We start from the raw sequence: 25,992 nt of genomic DNA on the forward strand, positions 1-25,992 counted from the left end.
CATACCCTAGGCCTCTTAGTGATTCAGAGACCGTTAACAGATTTTAACATATTTGACCCCTGTGACCTTGGAAATGGATGAAGGTCATTCATTTGAACAAACTTGGTCGCCCTTTATCCCAGGATGCTAATGGCCAAATATCACCACCCTAGGTCTTTTGGTTATTAAGGAGAAGTTGTCAAAAGGTTTTAACATATTTTACCCCTGTAACCTTGACTTTAAATCCAGGTAATTCATTTGAACAAAGTTGGTAGCCCTTCATCCCAGCATGTTACTGGCCAAACATCATCACCCTAGGCCTCTCGGTTATTAAGAAAAAGTCGGTAACACATTTTAACATATTTGACCCTTGTGACCTTGAATATAAGTCAATGTCATTCATTTGAACAAAAAAGATAGCCCTTCATCCGAGCATGATACCGGCCAAATATCATCACCCTGGGTATTTTGGTTGTTGAGAAGTTGTTAGAAGTTGTTTTTTTGTTTTTTTTTGTTTACATATTTGACCCCTGTGACCTTGAAAATAGGTGAAGGTCATTTATTTGAACTAACTTCGTAGCCTTTTCATCCCAGTTTAATTTGCTTCTGGACAAATATCATCACCCTATGCCTTTTGGTTATTGAGAAGAAGTTGTTTAAAGTAAAATATTGACTCCGGACGACGGACGGACGCCGCGCCACGGCATAAGATCACTTATTTGCCATTCGGGCAGGTGACTTAAAACACAATTGTAAAGAATCTATAGCACTCAGACTTTATATTGTACGATTGTCGTTATCCAAGGTTGAACATAATGTACAATTGTACCTATGAGTAAAATGACTGTATGTACCAGGTACCAGTTGTTACAGTAACAATTAATTGAGATATTTTGATTACTACGCTGAACGTCTCGGTTGGTTGGTTGGTGTTGTAGATTCCTCCGTTTAGTTAATCGGATCGGGTCTTGTCCGGATAAATATATTTGTTCGGTTCTCATATTATAAATAAGATCTTACATCCGGTCGTTCTATTTACTTCCGGACTCAGCATGTGAAAATAAACAAACGGAACTTCCTCGATGTTATCAATTCGATTGTTGGCACCAAGATCTAGGATGTCAACACTAATTACTTTTACACAGTGTCATGAACCAAATCGTGCTTCGGAGCCATAAAGGCGAATACCTGCCAGGAGAAGACATTTACGGGTAAGTATACACATGTACTGTTGGGGTACCGTACTGTTGAGCTGCTGAGAGTCCACTAGCACACTCACAACTTACAATAACAATATATACATATACCTGCCTTATCTGTAAACCCCATTAACACATTTCCGAGTTAACATTTCCTTCGTAATTATTTAATATTTCGCAGTAGACCAGTACAGTCACAGATATTAAAAAACACATTTCTGTCATTTAAAACTAAAAAAATGTTTTTATTATTTTCTCGTCCAATTATAAATGACTAAGTCAAAAACACAGCAAACGAGACACGGGACAGTCGAACTCAGCTGTGTTTGGATAGCCTTTAGACTACCATATATTGTATGCTAAACAAGTGCCTGGGTCATGTGCTTTCCCATCCTGGATACTCCAGGGGTTCCGCTCACTTACACTCTCTGCACCCCTGGACTATACCATAGCAAAATCGAAGGCTCAGTCACTCACTAAGTGCACCACCTTTTGAATGAGACAAGAAGACTAGTTTGATCCTTCGATGTACATCAAAAGAATCACATGATCGCATAACAGTAAAATTGACTGGCTTTGAAGTCAGGTGTCGCTCCTCTGTAATCTTCAAAGGACATATATATATCAGCCTAGCGATTGGTCAGGTATAATTAAACCCCAGACAAATCAAATAGCTAGCCTTGTGCCTTAAATGTTGGTATGTCATATTCCAAAGGTGCAGAGAGCGAAAGTGAACAGAACCCTTGGAGTATCAATGATGGTGCTTTCCAGGCCTGGACAATTGTATACAATGGAAATGGCCATATAAATATTTAATGCTAGAAATAGGAGATTAATTTCCGTATCCAAATCTTCCAAATGTTCTGGTGGTCTTCCGCGAGTTGATTCCTAATGGAATACATAAGTCCAGCACAAATGAAAATTCGGGTAGAAATAGCTAAACATGGCTAAACCTTCCGTCGGATGCTGTCCAACCACTTATACCTGAATAAATATTTAATGATATTTAATGATAGATATCTTGCACATGATTTTCTATCCTCTAGTCTACACCACTTACGGTCCATCAGTATACAATACATAATTATACATGTGAGAACAGCACAGTGAACAATCCAATGTACAATGTAGAGTAGGAATTTAATTTGCTTCAAGAATTAATTTACCTAGACAACATATCTTTTGTATTCTTAACACATAGTAGTTCTATAAATTTGAACATATCAATGGTTTATTCTAGTAGTACTTTTCATAAAACGACTTCTTAAATCTTTGTATATGGTTACACACCAAGACAATTAGAATATGATACTCGTCTTGACTTCAGCAGTCGAATTACAAATAGTGCAGTACCTGGACAAAACATAATAAATTGTGATAAAAAAGTAGCATATAAATAGCATGGTATTGTGATATATATATATATGTTCAGTAAAATGTACTTTAGCTTGAAGCTAAGCCTTGGTGCAAAATTGTTTTTATTTTATCATTTTCATGTTTGGCAATTACCTTTTAATCTGGTTTAGCAGATGTATATTTGAACAGTTCATATTTATGTGATGTTAAATAGAAAATGCTTCAATATTTCCAATAGTGAAGTATGCTAAAATCAGGAGGAACCAGTGATTAATCCTAAAACTGATTTTACAATGTTAGTGAACCATCTATAGTCGCCTGTCACTGATATACTGCTGGAGGGCACACTTCTTCAGCTCATTGGCTAAAATGTGTCCCACGATTAAATTGGTACAACTGTGTAGTCCTGGGTTTGATTTGTTTCTTAAATCGATCGCATTGTTCACTTTGGCAATGTATTTGTGAATCAGATCATGCTTGTGTTTTTACAGAGCTGTTTACTTGAATATAGTAAGTACAACGACAGGATGTGGCATTCGTCTGAAATTTCAAGGTTGTGAACATTGTAAGTACAGTTTTGTGTTGTCAGTATCATGATAAAAATTACATGAGCCATATCATCATTAAACATTTACATGTGTGTCAGATGTGTTTCATGATGAAGTAAAATTATTCCATCAACTAGCCAAGGTTTGCCATGCATGAGATTTAGAGCATTGAAAATCATTTGAACCCTAATGTGAGGGTAGAACCAGATGTGACAAGATGTATCAGGACAATTTGTGTCAGACTTAAAAATTCTTACAGATATCTCAGGAAAGTGATTTGTGAAAAGCATGTCTGTGTCAGATTAATTGATATATACTGTTTGTATGTGAAATAAATTGACATGAGGAAAGCTGGAGCAAGATATCTTTGTAAAATAATTAGATTCTTTCGTCTATTCTTTCGATTTATTTGTATATTCCTTCAGATTCATTTATGAAGTATTTTCTACAGGCTTTACCATTCACTTAGTGGGTTAGACTTAAAAAGTTACTTATGAGAATGAATATAAATCTCATAAAACCAGTTTTATAAGGAAAGTAAGAATTATGTACCTGGTACATGTATTATTATCATAAGAATCTGTAATATTTGTTGCTTTAGTTTTGTACAGGCTAGGAAACCCACCTGCAGAAGAGAAATTTGAAGCAAAGAAACACTATTTAGATTATCCTGACATTGACCTGTACAAGAGTCAAGGTAAAAATCAATTGTTCCTCAGATTGAAAAAAATGTATTGTTTCAAAGAAAAACATTTTTTTAAGATAAAAATATATCTGAAAGGCACAGTTATTTATATATTCATAACTTGAAATATGATATTTGTCATTTTTTTTTTCTTTATTTATCATTTAAGGCAAATATGGCATAAAATAAATATACTGTGTTAACCACACACTTTACAGTTGAAATGTGTGTGATTATGTGTTGTTTACTTGCAGATCTTTTTATGTTAGGAAGTTACATCTTCCCATTCCGAATTCGACTACTGACTGAGATTCCTGGTAAGTTTGCTTCTCCTCATACATTTGACTCAAAAGACCCAGTTGTTCAAATATCTTACAGGTGAAATACAACAAAAAAATCATGTAAGCATACATGACATATTCCATTTTTTAGCTCACCTGGCCCAAAGACCTAGGGTGTTGATATTTGGCCAGTAGTATGCTGGGAAGAAGGGCTACCATTTTTTTTTAAATGAATGACCTTCCCCTATATTTAAGGTCACATGGGTCAAATATGTCGAAACTTTTAAACAACTTCTTCTAAATAACCAAGAGGCCTAGGGTATTGATATTTGGCCAGTAGTATGCTGGGATGAAGGGCTACCAAGTTTGTTCAAATGAATGACCTTCCCTTATTATCAAGGTCACAGGGGTCAAATATGTTAAAATCTTTAAATAACTTCTGAAAAAACAAAAGGCCCAGGATGATGATATTTGACCATTAACATGCTGGGATGAAGGGCTACCTACTTTGTTCATGACCTTCGCCTATATTAAAGGTCAAAGGGGGGTCAAATATGTTGAAATTCTTCTAAATAACCAAGAGGCCAAGGGTTTTGAAAATCTTTAAATAAATTCTTCTTAATAATCAAAAGCTTCAGGGTGAAGATATTTGGCTAGGAGCATGCAGTGATAAAGGGCTACAAAGTTTGTTCAAATGAATGACCTTTGCCCATTTTCAAGGTCACAAGAGTCAATTGTCTTAAACACTTTCAAACAACTAAACAACTTCTTCTGAATTACCAAAAGGTCCAGGGTGATGATGTTTGGCTATGAGCATGCAGGGATGAAGGGTTACCAAGTTTGTTCAAATGAATGACCTTTGCCCATACATGTATTTAAAATAACAGGAGTCAATTGTCTTAAACACTTTCAAACAACTAAACAACTTCTTCTGAATTACCTAAAGGTCCAGGGTGATGATATTGGATCTGTAGCATGCTGGGATGAAGGGCTACCAACCTAGTTCAAATGAATGACCTTCGCTCATATTCAAAGTCACACGAGACGATTGTCTTAAAAACCTTTAAACGACTTCTATTGTATAAACAAAAGGTCTAGGGTGATGATATTTGACCAGAAGGGTATTGCCATGAAGGGCTATGAAGCTTGTTCAAATGAATGACCTTCACCCATATTCAAGGTCACAGGGGTTATTTGTCTTAAAAACACTAAATAAATTGACTCCTTCTGAATAACTTAAGCGTCCAGGAAGATTGCTTGTTCATGTGAATGACCTTGACACACTTTCAAGGTCACATCTGGTCCACAGTGAATAAATCTTAAAAGTCATTCTTCATGATTAACAAAAGGTATACAGGGCCATGAGAATGGTGATATTTGACAAGTTGCATTCTGGGATGAACGCTATAAAGTTTGTTAAATTTAATGTCAGTGTTTGACTTTCAAGGTCATAGGGGTCAAATGTGTTTAAATCATTTGACAGGTTCTTCTGAATGACTTAAGTCACTGATATTTTGCCTGTAGCTTTATTTTAGTCCACTTTTAAGGTAACAATTGTGAGATTAATACCAGGTGAGCGATGCAGGCCCATTGGGGCTCTTGTTTGATATTCATTTTTGAAATTGATCAACTAAATTAACCTAACATCAAAGAAGATTTAAAAAGGAAGAAATAAATCCAAAAATAGAAATTTGTTTGTTTCAGGCTTAATTCCTAGAATTCTGGGGTCAGTTTGCAAATGAAGAAACATTCTTATTGTAAGGGTTGAGGAGCTCTGGGGTCAGTCCTTTAAAGAAGAGATATCCTTACTGTTGATATTTAAGGAAACATTGGGATCTGTCCTCTAACAAAGAGGCATCCTTACTATCAGGGTTTAAGGGAACACTGGCCATGGGTTCATTCTTCTTACAAAGAGGTGTCCTTACTATCAGAGTAAGGGAGTCCTCAGGGGTCATTCTTCTAAAAAAGAGGCATCCTTACTTTCAGGTTAAGGGAGCCCTGGGGGTCAGTCCTCTTACAAAGAGGTGTCCTTACTATCAGAGTAAGGGAGTCCTCAGGGGTCATTCTTCTAAAAAAGAGGCACCCTTACTGTTAGGTTAAGGGAGTCCTGGGGTCATTCTTCTAACAAAGAGGCATCCTTACTTTCAGGTTAAGGGAGCCCTGGGGGTCAGTCCTCTTACAAAGAGGTGTCCTTACTATCAGAGTAAGGGAGTCCTCAGGGGTCATTCTTCTAAAAAAGAGGCACCCTTACTGTTAGGTTAAGGGAGTCCTGGGGTCATTCTTCTAACAAAGAGGCATCCTTACTTTCAGGTTAAGGGAGCCCTGGGGGTCAGTCCTCTTACAAAGAGGTGTCCTTACTATCAGAGTAAGGGAGTCCTCAGGGGTCATTCTTCTAAAAAAGAGGCACCCTTACTGTTAGGTTAAGGGAGTCCTGGGGTCATTCTTCTAACAAAGAGGCATCCTTACTTTCAGGTTAAGGGAGCCCTGGGGGTCAGTCCTCTTACAAAGAGGTGTCCTTACTATCAGAGTAAGGGAGTCCTCAGGGGTCATTCTTCTAAAAAAGAGGCATCCTTACTGTTAGGTTAAGGGAGTCCTGGGGTCATTCTTCTAACAAAGAGGCATCCTTACTTTCAGGTTAAGGGAGCCCTGCGGGTCAGTCCTCTTACAAAGAGGTGTCCTTTACTCAGAGTAAGGGAGTCCTCAGGGGTCATTCTTCTAAAAAAGAGGCATCCTTACTGTTAGGTTAAGGGAGTCCTGGGGTCATTCTTCTAACAAAGAGGCATCCTTACTTTCAGGTTAAGGGAGTCCTGGGGTCATTCCTCTAACAAAGAGTTGTCCTTTCTATCAGGATAAGGAGTCCTGGGGTCATTCTTCTAACAAAGAGGCATCCTTACTGTTAGGTTAAGGGAGTCCTGGGGTCATTCTTCTAACAAAGAGGCATCCTTACTTTCAGGTTAAGGGAGTCCTGGGGTCATTCCTCTAACAAAGAGTTGTCCTTTCTATCAGGATAAGGAGTCCTGGGGTCATTCTTCTAACAAAGAGGCATCCTTACTGTTAGGTTAAGGGAGTCCTGGGGTCATTCTTCTAACAAAGAGGCATCCTTACTTTCAGGTTAAGGGTGTCCTGGGGTCATTCCTCTAACAAAGAGTTGTCCTTTCTATCAGGATAAGGAGTCCTGGGGTCATTCTTCTAACAAAGAGGCATCCTTACTGTTAGGTTAAGGGAGTCCTGGGGTCATTCTTCTAACAAAGAGGCATCCTTACTTTCAGGTTAAGGGTGTCCTGGGGTCATTCCTCTAACAAAGAGTTGTCCTTTCTATCAGGATAAGGGGTCCTGGGGTCATTCTTCTAACAAAGAGGCATCCTTACTGTTAGGTTAAGGGAGTCCTGGGGTCATTCTTCTAACAAAGAGGCATCCTTACTTTCAGGTTAAGGGTGTCCTGGGGTCATTCCTCTAACAAAGAGTTGTCCTTTCTATCAGGTTAAGGGAGTCCTGGGGTCATTCTTCTAACAAAAAGGCATCCTTACTTTCAGGTTAAGGGAATCCTGGGGTCATTCCTCTAACAAGGAGGTGTCCTTACTATCAGGGTAAGGGAGCCCTGGGGTCATTCTTCTAACAAAGAGGCATCCTTACTTTCAGGTTAAGGGAGTCCTGGGGTCATTCTTCTAACAAAGAGGTGTCCTTACCTATATAGTAAGGGGCCCTATGGGTCATTCTTCTACTTTTAACTTAAGAAATGTCCTTATTGTTAGGATCTGGGAACTCTTTGGTCATTCTTCTAACAAAGAGAAATCCTTACTGTTAGGGTTAGGGAACCCTGGGTCATTTTTTCTGACAAAGAGGTGTCCTTATATTACTATCGGGGTAAAGGAGCTCTGGGGGGATTATTTTCTCACAAAGAGGTGTCCTAACTGTGAGGGTATAAGGAAGCTCTTGTGTCAGCCCTCTGAAAGAACTGTCCTTACTATCAGAGTAAGGGAGCCCTGGGGTCATTCTTTTAACAATGGGTCCTCCCTACTGTCATAGTTACAGAGAGACTTATATATAATCTGATCTGTACAGCTATGTATTACGGCCGAGTCCAGACCCATCTGGTATTTAACTGGTAGTACCCCAACAACTTCTGATACATTGCAAATGAAAAGGTTACTGGTGTTACATACTGTATGTAGTACCTGATTAATCCCTGACTACAAGTATTTGCAGTATTAACTTTAATAAGTTTCTGAATTGATTTTTCTCAGCCTCCTTTGAAGCCAGTGGAGTGGGTTCAGATTGTAGCTGGACAGCTCAGGTGACATACAGCTTGAGTGCTGAGGTGATTGAGGCTTCAAATCTTAATGTGAGTACTTTAAAAACAAGACAATACATCAAATTGCTGGCGTAACTTTCATATCTGAAATTCATTGCAAAATAAATATTGAAATATAGATTATTGCCGGAAGATTTTTTTTTCTGTTGTTTATATTAATGTTACTCAATAATTATATTTTACAAAGTAACTGAGATGACTTTGAAACAGAATGATAAATCTTTTCCTAATTTTAATAATTGATCATTGCAACTGTAAGGACCAGGACAAGTTATATACACTGTAATCAGTATACACTGTAATCAGTATACATTTATGTAGGTACAATATGTCATACTGTTATCTTGACTCGTACATATTTTACTGCTTTGAATATACCTGTATACTCCTGTTTATATCCCTGGGACCTACATGTAACATTCGGAGGCATATATATTTTTTTCTGTTCAGTAAAACCTCTCTTGCCTGTAGTTATTTTTTTGCTCAGTTTTTCTGCCAAATACAGGCCGTTTCCCTTAGCTAAAAAGTGTCGTATTTTCCCAAAATGATCAAAAACAGAGGAATATATTCCCAATTTCAATACAAAAAAGCTATATTTTGCCTAATTCATGAAGGAACAGGCTGTTGTAAACTTTAGGTACATGATTAGTATTTACTAATGTCTGACTGCCTTGTTAGTTGTAACTACCAAAGTAAATGTGTACAGGAGGAAAAGGAATACAATCAATATGATATCTAATTGGGTTACATAGCTACATGTGTACAGGAGGAAAAGGAATACAATTAATATAATATCTAATTGGGTTACCTAATAAACCAGCTGTGTCAATGTCAGACACATACAATGAGCCTGTTATGTCAGACACATACAGTAAACTAGCTATGTCATACACGTACCGTAAACCAACTATGTCAGACACATAAAATAAACCTACTATGTCATACACATACAGTAAACCAACTGTCTGACATAAACAGTAAACCAACTATGTCATACACATACAGTAAACCAACTGTCTGACATAAACAGTAAACCAACTATGTCATACACATACAGTAAACCAACTATGTCATACACATACAATAAACTAGCTATGTCAGACATATACAGTAAACCAACTATGTCAGACAAATACAATAAACCTGCTATGTCAGACACATACAATAAACCAACTATGTCATACACATACAATAAACCTACTATGTCAGACACATACAGTAAACCAACTATGTCAGACACATACAATAAACTAGCTATGTCAGACACATAAAATAAACCTACTATGTCATACACGTACAGTAAACCAACTATGTCATACACATACAGTAAACCAACTATGTCAGACATATACAGTAAACCAACTGTCTGACACATACAATAAACCTACTATGTCAGACACATACAGTAAACCAACTATGTCAGATAGATACTGTAAACCAACTATGTCAGACACATACAATAAACCTACTATGTCAGACATATACAGTAAACCAACTATGTCAGACACATCCAATAAACCTACTATGTCAGACATATACAGTAAACCAGCTATATAAACCTGCTATGTCGGACACATACAGTAAACCAACTACGTCAGACACATACAGTAAACCAACTATGTCCGACACATACAGTAAACCAACTACGTCAGACACATACAGTAAACCTGGTATGTCGGACACATAGTGTAAACAAGCTATGTCAAACAAATACAATAAACCAGCAATGACAGACATATACAGTAAACCAACTATGCCAGACACATACAATAAACCAACTATATCAGACACATACAGTAAACCAGCTATGTCATACACATACAGTAAAACAACTATGTCAGACACATACAATAAACCAACTATGTCGTACACATACAATAAACCAACTATGTCGGACACATACTGTAAACCAACTCTGTCATACACATACAATAAACCAGCAATGTCATACATATACAGTAAACCAACTATGACTGACACATACAATAAACCAACTATATCAGACACATACAGTAAACATGTGTACAGGAGGAAAAGGAATACAATTGATATAATATCTAATTGGGTTACATAGCTACATGTGTACCGGAGGAAAAGGAATACAATTGATATAATATCTAATTGGGTTACCTAATAAACCAGCTGTGTCAATGTCAGACACATACAATGAGCCTGTTATGTCAGACACATACAGTAAACAAACTATGTCAGACACATACAATAAACCACCTATGTCATACACATACAGTAAAACAACTATGTCTGACACATACAATAAACCTACTATGTCAGACATATACAGTAAACCAACTATGTCTGACACATACAATAAACTAGCTATGTCATACACATACAATAAACCAGCAATGTCAGACATATACAGTAAACCAACTATGTCTGACACATACAATAGACCAACGCTATGTCAGACATATACAGTAAACCAACTATGACTGACACATACAATAAACCAACTATGTCGGACACATACTGTAAACCAACTATATCAGACACATACAGTAAACCTGCTATGTCGGACACATACAGTAAACCAACTATGTCAGACACATACAGTAAACCAGCTATGTCAGACACATACAGTAAACCTGCTATGTCGGACACATAGTGTAAACAAGCTATGTCAAACAAATACAATAAACCAGCAATGTCAGACACATACAATAAACCAACTATGTCAGACAAATACAATAAACCTGCTATGTCGGACACATAGTGTAAACAAGCTATGTCAAACAAATACAATAAACCAGCAATGTCAGACACATACAATAAACCAACTATGTCATACACATACAATAAACCAGCAATGTCATACACATACAGTAAACCTGCTATGTCGGACACATAGTGTAAACAAGCTATGTCAAACAAATACAATAAACCAGCAATGTCAGACATATACAGTAAACCAACTATGTCATACACATACAATAAACCGGCAATGTCATACACATACAGTAAACCTGCTATGTCGGACACATACAGTAAACCAACTATGTCAGACATATACAATAAACTAGCTATATGTCAGACACATACTGTAAACCAACTATGTACTATGTCATACACATACAATAAACTAGCTATGTCATACACATACAGTAAACCTACTATGTCAGACACATACAATAAACCAACTATGTCATACACATACAGTAAACCAACTATGTCATACATATACAATAAACCTACTATGTCATACACATACAGTAAACCAACTATGTCATACATATACAATAAACCTACTATGTCATACACATACAGTAAACCTGCTATGTCAGACACATACAGTAAACCTGCTATGTCAGACACATACTGTAACCCAACTATGTCATACACGTACAATAAACCTACTATGTCATACACATACAAAAAACCTACTATGTCATACACATACAGTAAGCCTGCTATGTCAGACACATAGAGGAAACCAACTATGTCATACTCATACAGTAAACCTGCTATGTCAGACGCATACTGTAAACCAACTATGTCATACACATACAATAAACTAGCTATATGTCAGACACATACAGTAAACCTGCTATGTCAGACACATAGAGTAAACCAACTATGTCATACACATACAATAAACTAGCTATATGTCAGACACATACAGTAAACCAACTATGTCAGACACATAGAGTAAACCTACTATGTCATACACATACAATAAACCAACTATATCAGACACATACAGTAAACCAACTATGTCAGACACATAGAGTAAACCTACTATAGCGGACACATACAATAAACAAGCTATGTCAAACAAATACAATAAACCAGCAATGTCAGACATATACAGTAAACCAGCTATATATGTCAGACACATGAGGCAGATTTTAATTGTACATAAGATTATGGTCGCCTACTAGCTTTGAGCTAGAGGGGTTTTCCCTTCAGCTCAGTGGTAGAGAGCCCAATTAGTAAGTATGGGATTGTGGGTTCGATTCCCGGTGGAAGCACACTATTCTCTTTCCTGTTACAAATGGTGTCTGTGGCACTCCCAGTGGTGACATGGGGTTAGAACCTGGGTTGTGGTGTTGGAGGGCGAACACATTTAAAAAGGGTGGAATAGCATGGCAGATTTTAATTGTACATAAGATTATCGTCGCCTTCTAACTTCGCGCTAGAGGAAATTTCCCTTTAGCTCAGTGACTAGTTTGACTAGGAAGTATGAGATTGCAGGTTTCGATCCCTTGTGGACGCATGCAAATCTCTTTCCTGTTACACACATACAATAAACCTGCTATGTCAGACACATACAATTAACAAGCTACAAGTATGTCAGACAAATGCAATAAACCAGATATGGCATGCATAAACAATACACAAGCTTTGTCAGACACGAGCGATAAGCCTGCCATGGCAGACCGTGACACATACATGTACAATACACAGAGTTATGGTCCTTTGTTCAACGTTTACATACATCATTTTGTCCAAAGCATAACCATTTACTTTGCCACATAAAAATTGCCTTTTGCCCTTTCTATATAGAGTTGTATAATAGTCCTTTGTTCAGGTTAAATACCAAATTTTGTCCAGAGCATAACTTCCTTATTATTTCACCTATATGTGCACCAAACTTGCTATACCTCTGCATTTTTGGATGTTTATTTTCTTACCTTAATTGTAAGTGTGAATAACAATTCATTATGGGTACATCCTTTAAATACAAATGTAGTAGTGGAGTACTGATTCTAAATCAGCCTTGTGTATTAATGGCTGCTAATATAATATAATATAATAAAGTCCATATATTAAGGGGTTTTACAGACCTGCATGTCTCTCTGTTTCTTCCAACTTTTTGTCCCCTATCAGCAGTAAGGAGTCCTAGAACGACTAAACAGCTAAATGGTCCAGTGTAATTCATGTTGTACATACTGTATCTAATGGTGAAATCACTGTGTGTGTTAGGTTTATCTTATCGATTTAGGTTTTAATAAAAACAAAACATTTCTTATTGTTTTATTTGTATTGCCATTGTTTATGGTACAGACGACCCAGACTGTAGTAGTGAACCACCCTTTGGGAAGGACAGAGAGGTCCAGTACCCCACAGGCCGTCACCAACAGACTGGACATCCCCTACCTCCTATTTTTCAAGAAGTCTTTTTTTGTCACAGCAAAGTTAGTATGTACGGTAAACTGGCAAACAAAGAAAGATCAGATATATTATTTGAAACATAGAGGATTGTGTGTGATATATTTAAAAGAGAAATTAATGGAGCAAATTTTAGCTTTGTAAATATCACAACCATACAATGTAATATAATCATTCTTTTTAATTACACAAACTACCACAATACAATAAATGGAGGAGAAGCACTAATGACAATCTAAAAAATGCAATGTCTAATGACATAACACAGTAATTGGATGTGGTGGGATGGCATGTTAAACCTGTAATCCACATCATGATATTAAAACTAGTACTGGAGAGTTTAGGATCACTATAGTTATTTTTCTGGTCCTCAGAACCAAGGTAGGACTCTGAGTGATGAAAGTCTATGCTGTAATCATATCTAAGGTACTACTGGCAGTACAAATGTTTAAAACAAACTGTACCCTGATTATGTTTAAATAACCATTCTATCTACAAAGCCTTGTACTGCTAAGAATTGAAGGGATATTTCAATGCATATAAAATTATATTTGAAATGCCTCATAATGTTATAACTATTACATGTATTTTACTAACTAGACCTATGCTATTTAATCATTTCTGATTCTTAATAGAAAGGGAAGATGAAATTATTTAAAGAAACAAAAATCAGCAAAAAACTATCTTTAATTAATGTTTCTGATTGGTCAGGTGTTTAGTGATACAGATGTACAGGTCAGAACAGTGTCACCCCTGCAGGTGGGGGATCGGGAGAAGAATACACCTTTAATTGTGAATGAAAATATTTAAAGAACATTCAATTTCCCCCACAGATTGCAGAAACATGTCCAGCAGACTGGGGAGGGTATGAAAGTCAGAATTATCATAACAAACCAGACAAACAAGAACGTCAGTAACATTACCGTCCGGCTGGTAAGGGAGATAACTTTTGTAGCCAAGGGTGGATTGTCAGGTACAAAGATGTGTAAAGATAACAGTATACAGGAGACACAGGACAGAATCTTTATCTGTCCAGAGAAAGGACCCTTCACAGTACAGGAGATACCAGTCGATAGTTGTGCAGCAGATATCTTGAACAGGTAATTAAACTATCTTAGAAAAAGAAAGGATTTTAGATTTAATATAATGAAAGTGTATTACTGAGATATATCTAACATTTTGATTATGCTTGATGAATGAAAAAATAATAAAGAATAAGGAAATATTATTAGCTGACTTAAAAATTCTAAATTCTGTGATATTATATTGATATTAATATTGATTTTCTATGAGTAAGACTTTTCCTTTTCCTTTGATTAATGTTTTATAATATACATGTACCTTTGGTGGGTTGAATGTGACATTATTTACAATTATTTCTAAGCAGCGGACTGGACAATTTTATCATACAACTGCAGGAACCTGACCATCCACATGCACCACTTCCGTCTTCTGTCTCAGGGAATCACATACAGGTAAATACTTATAACTGTCACCTTGTATCACATACAGGTAAATACTTAACACTGTCACATTATATCACATACAGGTAAATACTTAACACTGTCACATTATATCACATACATGTAAATACTTAGCACTGTCACATTATATCACATGCAGGTATATACTTGACACTGTCACATTGTATCACATACAGGTAACTACTACATTCATTGAAAAATTCTTTAAATGACCTGCCTCGAGCAGATTTTATCTGTATTTTAACCATCTTTGAGGATATTTCTATTGCTTACAACTTGGTATGTATGCTTTCTCTATCAAAATGATCAATACTTCACATAGAGATCAACAGTTCCTGTCGCAATGAGATATTTACTTGCACCACAAAATAAGTTTCTACACAAGTAAGTGTTGTCTCCCTTCAAATGCTTTTGTACTACTTGTAACATTGTGTGTGTACTACTTGTTACAGTGTGTGTGTACTACTTGTTATAGTGTGTGTGTGTACTACTTGTTACAGTGGGTGTGTACTACTTGTTATAGTGTGTGTGTGTACTACTTGTTACAGTGCGTGTGTACTACTTGTTATAGTGTGTGTGTGTACTCCTTGTTACAGTGTGTGTATGTACTACTTGTCACAGTGTGTGTGTACGACTTGTTACAGTGTGTGTGTGTACTATTTGTTACTGTGTGTGTGTACTACTTGTTATAGTGTGTGTGTGTACTACTTGTTTCAGTGTGTGTGTGTAATACTTGTTACAGTGTGTGTGTGTACTACTTGTTACTGTGTGTGTGTGTGCACTACTTTTTACTGTGTGTGTGTGTACTACTTCTTACAGTGTGTGTGTGTACTACTTGTTACTGTGTGTGTGTGTACTACTTGTTACAGTGTGGGTGTGTACTACTTGTTACAGTGTGTGTGTGTGTTCTACTTGTTACAGTGTGTGTGTACGACTTGTTACAGTGTGTGTATGTACTACTTGGTACAGTGTGTGTGTGTACTACTTGTTACAGCGTGTGTGTGTACTACTTGTTACAGTGTGTATGTGTACGACTTGTTACAGTGTGTGTGTACTACTTGTAACAGTGTGTGTGTACTACTTGTTACAGTGTGTATGTACTACTTGTTACAGTGTGTTTGTACGACTTGTTACAGTGTGTGTGTACTACTTGTTATAGTGTGTGTGTGTACTCCTTGTTACAGTGTGTGTATGTACTACTTGGTACAGTGTGTGTGTGTACTACTTGTTACATTGTGTGTGTACTACTTGTTACTGTGTGTGTGTGTACACCATGTTATAGAGTGTGTGTGTACGACTTGTTACAGAGTGTGTGTGTACTACTTGTTACAGTGTGCGTGTGTACTTCTTGTTACAGTGTGTGTATGTACTACTTGTTACAGTGTGTTTGTACGACTTGTTACAGTGTGTGTGTACTACTTGTGACAGTGTGTGTGTACGACTTGTTACAGTGCGTGTGTACTACTTGTTACAGTGTGTGTATGTACTACTTGTTTCAGTGTATGTGTGTACTTCTTGTTACAGTGTGTGTGTACTACTTGTTGCAGTGTGTATGTACTACTTGTTACAGTGTGTTTGTACGACTTGTTACAGTGTGTGTGTACTACTTGTGACAGTGTGTCACTGTCACATTATATCACATGCAGGTATATACTTGACACTGTCACATTGTATCACATACAGGTAACTACTACATTCATTGAAAAATTCTTTAAATGACCTGCCTCGAGCAGATTTTATCTGTATTTTAACCATCTTTGAGGATATTTCTATTGCTTACAACTTGGTATGTATGCTTTCTCTATCAAAATGATCAATTCTTCACATAGAGATCAACAGTTCCTGTCGCAATGAGATATTTACTTGCACCACAAAATAAGTTTCTACACAGGTAAGTGTTGTCTCCCTTCAAATGCTTTTGTACTACTTGTAACGTTGGGTGTGTACTACTTGTTACAGTGTGTGTGTACGACTTGTTACAGTGTGTGTATGTACTACTTGGTACAGTGTGTGTGTGTACTACTTGTTACATTGTGTGTGTACTACTTGTTACAGTGTGTGTGTGTAATACTTGTTACAGTGTGTGTGTGTACTACTTGTTACAGCGTGTGTGTGTACTACTTGTTACAGTGTGTGACTTGTTACAGTGTGTGTGTACTACTTGTTATAGTGTGTGTGTGTACTACTTGTTACAGTGGGTGTGTACTACTTGTTATAGTGTGTGTGTGTACTACTTGTTTCAGTGTGTGTGTGTAATACTTGTTACAGTGTGTGTGTGTGTACTACTTGTTACAGTGTGCGTGTGTACTTCTTGTTACAGTGTGTGTATGTACTACTTGTCACAGTGTGTGTGTACGACTTGTTACAGTGTGTGTGTGTACGACTTGTTACAGTGTGTGTGTACTACTTGTTACTGTGTGTGTGTGTACTACTTCTTACAGTGTGTGTGTGTACTACTTGTTACAGTGTGTGTGTGTAATACTTGTTACAGTGTGTGTGTACTACTTGTTGCAGTGTGTATGTACTACTTGTTACAGTGTGTGTGTGTACTACTTTTTACAGTGTGTGTGTACTACTTGTTACAGTGTGTGTGAGTACTACTTGTTACAGTGTGTGTGTACTACTTGTCACAGTGTGTGTGTGTACTACTTGTTACAGTGGGTGTATGTACTACTTGTTACAGTGTGTGTGTGTACTTCTTGTTACAGTGTGTGTGTGTACTCCTCGTTTCTGTGTGTGTGTGTCCTACTTGTTACAGTGTGTGTGTACTACTTGTTACAGTGTGTGTACTACTTGTTACAGTGTGTGTGTTTACTACTTGTTACAGTGTGTGTGTACTACTTGTTACAGTGTGTGTGTGCACTACTTGTTACAGTGTGTGTGTGTGTGTACTACTTGTTACCGTGTGTGTATGTACTACTTGTTACAGTGTGTGTGTGTACTACTGGTTACAGTGTGTGTATGTACTACTTGTTACAGTGTGTGTGTACGACTTGTTACAGTGTGTGTGTGTACTCCTTGTTACAGTGTGTGTGTGTACTGCTTGTTTCAGTGTGTGTGTACTACTTGTTACAGTGTGTATGTGTACTACTTGTTACAGTGTGTGTGTACTAATTGTTACTGTGTGTGTGTGTACTACTTCTTAAAGTGTGTGTGTGTAATACTTGTTACAGAGTGTGTGTGTACTACTTGTTACAGTGTGTGTACTACTTGTTACAGTGTGTGTGTATTACTTGTTACAGAGTGTGTGTACTACTTGTTACAGTGTGTGTGTGCACTACTTGTTACAGTGTGTGTGTGTGTGTACTACTTGTTACAGTGTGTATGTTTACTACTTGTTACAGTGTGTGCATGTACTTTTTGTTACAGGATGATATCCGTCCTGTACTTTATCATGCTAAACATACAAATGACAAAGCCATGCCATTTATAGATCGCCTCTTTCAGTATTTTATATTTACTTGTTACAGTGTGTGTGTATGTACTACTTGTTACAGTGTGTGTGTACTACTTGTCACAGTGTGTGTGTACTACTTGTTACAGTGTGTATGTGTACTACTTGTTACAGTGTGTGCATGTACTTTTTGTTACAGTATGATATCCGTCCTGTACTTTATCATGCTAAACATACAAATGACAAAGCCATGCCATTTATAGATCGCCTCTTTCAGTATTTTATATTCTCAACAATTCTGTATTGTGTAGCCATTGCTATATTATAACGCAGTTTGTTCTTCAAAGACATTTATGGAAGTGACAGTTTATTTCGCTATTTTATCATGCTTATCTTTATTTTTAGGTCACCTGAGCTTTAGCTCAAGTGACCTATTGCTATCCGTTTTCGTCCGTCGTCGTCCGTCGTCCGTCGTCCATCGTCCGTTAACATTTTACATTTCAAACTTAAAGTCAAGTTCTGCTGGGCCGATTGAACTGAAAGTTGGTAGGAATAATCAACTCATGGTCCTGACAAAGTATTGTTATTTTTCGGGTCGTTCAGAAATCCAATATGGCCGCCACGGCCGCCATTTTGAAAAACTATTTCAAACTTAAAGTCAAGTTCTGCTAGGCCGATTGAACTGAAACTTTGCAGGAATGATTGACTGATGGTCCTGACAAAGTGTTGTTATTTTTCGGGTCAATCAGAAATACAATTTGGCTGCCATGGCCGCTATTTTACTACTAAGTTCTAATAGGCCGATCTCACTTAAAATTGGTCTAGGAATGATCAGCTCATGGTCCTGACAAAGTTAAGTTAACATTATACTATTGTTTACTCAAATTGGTACATATTTCAACAACAAAAATAAATATTGTAGGACTCAGGTGACCGTTAAGGCCCATGGGCCTCTTGTTGTTTTAAATTATTTAAAAAAAGGAACCTCATTGTTGCTGAATTTTAATTTTTTAGGAAAAGTGAAATAGACATGTTTTTTGAGCTTCACTTCCTTACCAACAGTTTGTGGTAAAAAGAAGATTTTTGAACAGATGGGCGTTATGATTACCACGTTGTCACTTTAGTTCTATTTCTTATTTTTCAGTGCCGATACGTAGTGGAGATTTTAGTCAAGTTAGAGAACAACTCCAGTCTCGTCACTACAGTTCCAGTACCATGTATTTGGCATCAGAAAAACAAACAGGTAAGACAGATATCTCCATAGAGTAAACACAGTCAGTATAGTGTCGCTTTGTTTGGTAGTTAATTCATTACTCCAGATACACTAGTAGTGTAAGTCTACAAGTTATTGTCCTCACAGACTGCAGCACTTGAGAAAAGTGTGAGAAAAATTATGATACAATGAACAGATGTCAGAAATTTGACTATTAAATACACAGTATTGATTCTTATCACTAGAGAGTGACTCTAGCCACATACTGATGGAGCAGCTACCGATTCTAGGGTACACTGTATCAGGTCGCAGTGACAATGTTAAGGGGTGTGCTACACGGCTGGACAGTCTTCCCAGACCATTTAATCATGTTAGTATTGACATTTACAGTGGGCGGACCAACCCATACCAGGCTGGGCATATAACACAGAGGTCAAGCTGTCGGAATCACCTTTCAGTGTCCCAGAAAACGTCCTCAGTGAGTTTCACCACACTTCTAATATTCTTCCTGATCATCTAAGATAATATAATTCCTGAAGAATATTGAACTATTGTCATTCTCTTTGTAGAGTCTTACTGTCTTTTTATCATTCCACTGGCTATGATTAAACACAATTCTAACTATCTTGGGCCTATACTCTTACAAATGTTCAAGTTATGTGGTCAAATGGACCTTTTTGTACCTAAAAGAGGTATTCTTCAATGGGTTCAAAAGGTGACTACGATACATTAGAATGGTGGAGCTACAAGTCTTGTGGTTCCACAGAACATTTGTAAATAATTTGCATATTTTAAAAGTATTTATTTCCTCACTTGAACTAGTATTTGAGCTTGAGAACAGAACCAGAGTCTTTGAGCATGAAAATGGTTTGATTGATATAGACTTTTACCCAAAAGTAAGGAAAAATTTGAGTCTTAGGTTACATTGTATATAGCATTACAAATATCAACTTTAGCAACTTTTCAAATTAAAAGCAAAATCACAGCGAACACACTTGCTAGCTATGTCCTCTGAAAAGTAATATAATACATTTACTTCAATTATGTCATATTTTAAATGTATTTAAAGGTATTTACATGTAGTAGTTTCTTTTAATTTTTTAATGAACTAAATAAAAGCTCCAATGTAGAGGTATTTGGATACTGGTACCTTAACTAAATTGTAACAAGTACCTGTCATTTCTATTCTGTTCTGTATTTCTATTATCATCAAATCATTTGTTTACAGGTGGTGAGGTATTTGCAGGCATTCCTAGATTCCAGGCCCTGACAAGTTGACGATAAGCCAACCTTTTATTCTTGACAAGATAATTTTTATACCAGATTTTCTATATATACTGACATGTCTGTAGGCTGAATAGATGATCTGTATTCCTGGACATGTTTAAGGCAGGGTACATTGTTGTAATAACCTGACATGAATGCAGGTTATACCAAAAGTGTGGATACATGGGCATGTTTGAAAGATATTAGGATAGTCAAACCGTGGTTGTAAACTGTGTTGTCTTTTAGAAAAAGGGAGGAGGTGTTTAGCAGTACTGGACATGGTCACCTGAGGTAGCTGAGGAGGCTTAGAGTGTACATGTGCAGATAGAGGTTGAAGGTATTAGATTTGAATCTCTTAGGTTCATTACCAGGAGTCTGTTAAGCCCACAAGTCTGAAAGTGGAACAGGTATTAAGAAACAGTCATGTCTGTGTGTAGGATGATACAGTGAAGAATCTCCCTTGGGTAAAGTATAGGTAAAATGATTAAAATCAAACATGATGATATATCAAAGAAGTGTTCTTCCGTAGTTTTATCCGATGTTATGTATGTAATCTTAACCTCATTCCGAGGGATAGGTTGTATTTCTTACCTTCCTTTTCGATAAGAAAGAAAAGGAAAAAGCCATTAAAGCAGTACAAAAGTGCCATTAGATGTGGCAAACATTTTTTTTTCTAGTCTATTGTGATATCCCATTGGCTATACACTATTGAGATAATACAATAATAGTAATCGAGACATGTGGGTCAGAAGGAATATTTCAGTACTGCTGGTGGATAAGCTATTCTGTATATACTCCCACATGTGCTAGGGTGGATTAACTATTCTGTATAAACTCTGACATGTGCTAGGGTGGATTAGCTATTCTGTATATACTCCCACATGTGCTAGGGTGGATTAGCTATTCTGTTTATACTCTGACATGTCTGAGGGTGGATTAGCTATTCTGTATAAACTCTGACATGTCCCAAGGTGGATAAACTATTCTGTATATGCTCTGACATGTGCTAGGGTGGATTAGCTATTTTGTATATACTTTGACATGTCATAGGGTGGATTAACTATTCTGTATATACTCTGACATGTGCTAGGGTGGATTAGCTATTCTGTATATACTCCCACATGTGCTAGGGTAGATTAGCTATTCTTTATATACTTTGACATGTCAGAGGGTGGATTAACTATTCTGTATATACTCTGACATGTGCTAGGGTGGATTAGCTATTTTGTATATACTCGGACATTTGCCAAGGTGGATAAACTATTCTGTATATACTCCCACTTGTGCTAGGGTGGATTAGCTATTCTGTATATACTTTGACATGTGCTAGGGTGGATTAGCTATTCTGTATATACTTTGACATGTCATAGGGTGGATAAACTATTTTGTATATACTCTGACATGTGCTAGGGTGGATTAGCTATTCTGTATATACTCCCACATGTGCTAGGGTGGATTAGCTATTCTGTATATACTCTGACATGTGTTAGGGTGGATTAGCTATTCTGTATATACTCTGACATGTCCTTGGATGGAATAGCTATTCTGTATATAGTATTACATGTCGTAGTGTGGAATAACTATTCGGTAATAGCTATTCTGTATAAACTTTGACATGTGCTATTGTGGCATAGCTGTTCTGGTATATACTCTGACATGTCCTCGGTTTGACTGCAGCTGGAATAGCTATTCGGCATATTCTCTGACATGCGCTAGAGTGGAATAAGTATACATTTATTTTTCTGGGCATGTGCTAGGGTGAGATAGGTATATATATACCTGGACATGTCTATGTTAACAGCAACATAAGCAAGATCGGTTGTGGGAGCACTGCACAATGCAATAATCAGAATCATCACCTTTGAGTTGTCCTTTAAAAAGGTCACTTGATATGCACAGTTTCAAGCTTAACTGATTACAATTATATACTATATTTATCATTGTCAACATTTAAGAGAAAAGGGGCCTTACATTGTTACAGAATACAATAAAATGATGCCTTTATAATGATTGTTTACGAAGTATGTTGGAAATTATTTTTGTATATGGTATCGTATTTTCTTTATGAACTATGAATAGTATATTTTTTATAAACTGTTTTCTGTTTACCAAATAGTGGATAATATTTCTCAGCTTTATTTTCAAATACTACTTATGCAATTACCCCAAAAAATGTAAATGAACGTTTTTTGCTATCTTAGTTCATTAGTTAAAAACCGAGGTTGATTCGATCACAAACTGTACATGTCCTGGTTAGAATGAGACGGCACGGTGCTAGTTCATTATTGACCTAGTCAAGATGTTTCTTGACAACCACTGGAATGAGCCATTGTTCATGTAAACCGTGTTCAAACCATCTCGCTCTCTCTCTCTCTATTTTGAGATGGATATATTTACGTTGTTCATGTAATAATGACTACAAAACATAGCATTTTACTGCACCATATTGCCATGCCATCTCATCAGTAGAACTCAACGTTGGAAGAAGAAAAAAAAAATAAAAACAAACATCGGCAGAAAAACAGTGAAAAGATAGGTGTAACATCGTCTCTCTGTTTAGAGGTACGTGCACATTGTGCCTAACGCACTGGTCTCTATCTTAGGGGGTACACATTACTTATAAAGGGACTTCAACTGGATAGGTTATTTCTGTTTACTGGTCTCTATCTTAGGGGGAACACATTACTTATAAAGGGACTTCAACTGGATAGGTTATTTCTGTTTACTGGTCTCTATCTTAGGGGGTACACATTACTTATAAAGGGACTTCAACTGGATAGGTTATATCTGTTTGGAAATTGTTTAATTGAAATCCAATTATCCACATGTACATTTTATAACTAAATAACATCAGTCTTCTGAAGACTCTATTACTGAGCATAGCAGTAATGAGCATTCCTTAGTTAGTCACTGCTGTGTTCGGTACCGATGTGAATGACACTCTGTAAGTTCGATATTATAGTGACCTGTTTTACATTGGCGGTGGTTTAAATGTTTTATTGGCGTCTTTGGGAAATATATACGGATTTGGGATATTGAATTTTTAATATGCAATTTTTCAATGCCTACTAAACATTACGGTAGAACTGCATCATCAAGTTTAAGTAAACTTAATATGGAGAGTCTGCTACCACGCAGTCCACAACATATATCTTACATGTAATTTGTAATCCATCAATTAAATTCATACCGTCATTTTATATAGTTGCATAAGCATTGGCACTCTGGCAATGATATATAACACCAGGCATACAAAGCGGTTTGTAGTGCATTAGACATTGCTGGAAAAAAGGATGGAACACTTTTCATAGCATCACCATTAATCTTGAGTGTTTATGTGGGGTAACGGTGGACTAAGTAGTCAGTCTGGCTAGTGTTCAGGGGGATTTATTTATCTGAAAAACGTTTTGGATCAGACAAATATTTAATTCATGCCATTGTTGTTGATATAACAACGTTATTCATTCCAATGTGCATTAGGGTAGACAGACCACACAACAGTGAACAAATACTGCACACTGATAGATGTAATTCTAAGTGAAAATGGTTTTGTACGGATATTCTAAAAAAACATTTATTCACTAAATACATTTTTTTCATTGGTAGCAAAGTGCTCGTTAAAGTACAAGTGTCTTAAGAGTATATTATTGATATAACTTGTACTGACACAAATATGATATTCTTGGCATAAACACGAATTGTCGTTTCCAATGTTGAATGCATTTTCCACTCTGTGTTTTAAGAGAAGTAGGGCCGTGTAATTGTGAAAGTGTTAGCCCTATACATGTGTAATTGCCTTATTAAAGTTATTCTAAATATATGCTTTTTACATGGCTGTTGGTTATGACCCTGGGACATATGATTAAAATGTTGTGCACCGTATATCATCTAATATGCGCATTCCTTATAGGGCGCCTCCTATCATTGTCCTACTCCGAGTGCCCCATTCCTTCACAGTAATTTGCGGATTTGAAAATCGTATTTTTTGAGAAATTTTGTTTGTGGAAAGTTCTGCAATTATTTCAACTGTTGCCTCATAACAAAGTGTCCAATGTATATTAAGTTGAATACATTTTTTAAGTCAGTAAAATGTAATTAAGCTGAAAATATATTTTTGTTTTAGTCAAAAAATGAGATTGCCAACTTATTCCATCCAAATAATCAGTGGACGTATTTATGGTTCAAGAGTACCATGTTAATTAACACGTTATGACTTTATTCTGCATCTTTACATTGTAACAAGATTTGTCGAACTTGATATCGCCTGATCAACGCCAGGTTGATGATATACCATGTTGCTACATTCATTTTTATTTATCACTTTTATTTATCACATAATCGGCCTGTTATCCAGTGATCATATGAATGTAATATTTTAACATATGTCACTAGAGTAATGTACCCTGGGGCGTTTTTCATTGGCTGTGTCAGTCAGAAATCGATTGTGACGTCATAATATGGACAATAACGTGACGTCATCAATTGTGAATGGTGTAACAAAATGGCTGTCTCCGTTTGATTAAGCCCTCTTACATTTTGGCTTTAAAACCTGTCAAAATGTAAGTTTTGTGAGTTATGTGATAAAAAGTATCTTAAATTTGATTTCATTTCATATGAGCTTTTATGAAACTCGTCTCGAAGATTTAATTTTTGCTCGCTAAGGCTCGCAAAAATAAAAACTCCTAAGACTCGTTTCATAAAATCTCATATGAAATGAAAACTCATTTAAGATCCTATATATACTGAAGCCTTGTTAGTCCGGACATTTTGTTCACTAATATAAATCCTGATGAAAAATAAATGTATCTACAAGTATAAAGCCTTTCCCCCCAGAATATGTAGTATCGATGTGCAGGTGCTACAATACATGTATGGCTGTTCACCACAGTATTTGGGAAATCAAATGTCTTTCTTTATTTAATGTATAGGATGCAATATTTTGGTGATTCATTTTCATGCATACTTTTGTAAATATTATTGTAAGACACCTGCAATCTCATATTTTATGAAATTTGCCTTTAAGCGGTGCTTTCTCATTATTAATTATGAACTGCATTAACACGTGTCTCTAGGGTCCTCAACATCTTCTTTTAAAAATATTTTGCAGATATAAAAGGCTGATTTTAAAATAGGAGATTTTCGCAG

General features: G+C 36.5%; 1 protein-coding gene across 2 annotated transcripts; it reads left to right on the forward strand.

Annotated features, from left to right (window-relative positions):
- Positions 1–1,013: 1,013 nt before the first annotated feature.
- On the forward strand, positions 1,014–25,198 carry LOC110443299 (arrestin domain-containing protein A-like). Of its 2 annotated transcripts, none has more exons than XM_021487444.1 (11): positions 1,014–1,190; positions 3,026–3,099; positions 3,684–3,779; positions 4,022–4,084; positions 8,293–8,390; positions 13,386–13,516; positions 14,324–14,590; positions 14,875–14,965; positions 19,513–19,611; positions 19,972–20,059; positions 20,810–25,198. In XM_021487444.1, the coding sequence occupies exons 1-11, from the start codon at positions 1,129–1,131 to the stop codon at positions 20,857–20,859; spliced, it is 1,119 nt and encodes a 372-aa protein (XP_021343119.1). In that variant the 5' UTR covers positions 1,014–1,128; the 3' UTR covers positions 20,860–25,198. The 2 variants fall into 2 exon arrangements, with proteins under 2 accessions (XP_021343119.1, XP_021343120.1); XM_021487445.1 differs by having other exon boundaries at positions 14,878–14,965.
- Positions 25,199–25,992: the final 794 nt, after the last annotated feature.

This window comes from Mizuhopecten yessoensis, unplaced genomic scaffold, assembly GCF_002113885.1.
Source record: "Mizuhopecten yessoensis strain PY_sf001 unplaced genomic scaffold, ASM211388v2 scaffold716337, whole genome shotgun sequence".
Lineage (NCBI taxonomy): Eukaryota > Metazoa > Mollusca > Bivalvia > Pectinida > Pectinidae > Mizuhopecten > Mizuhopecten yessoensis.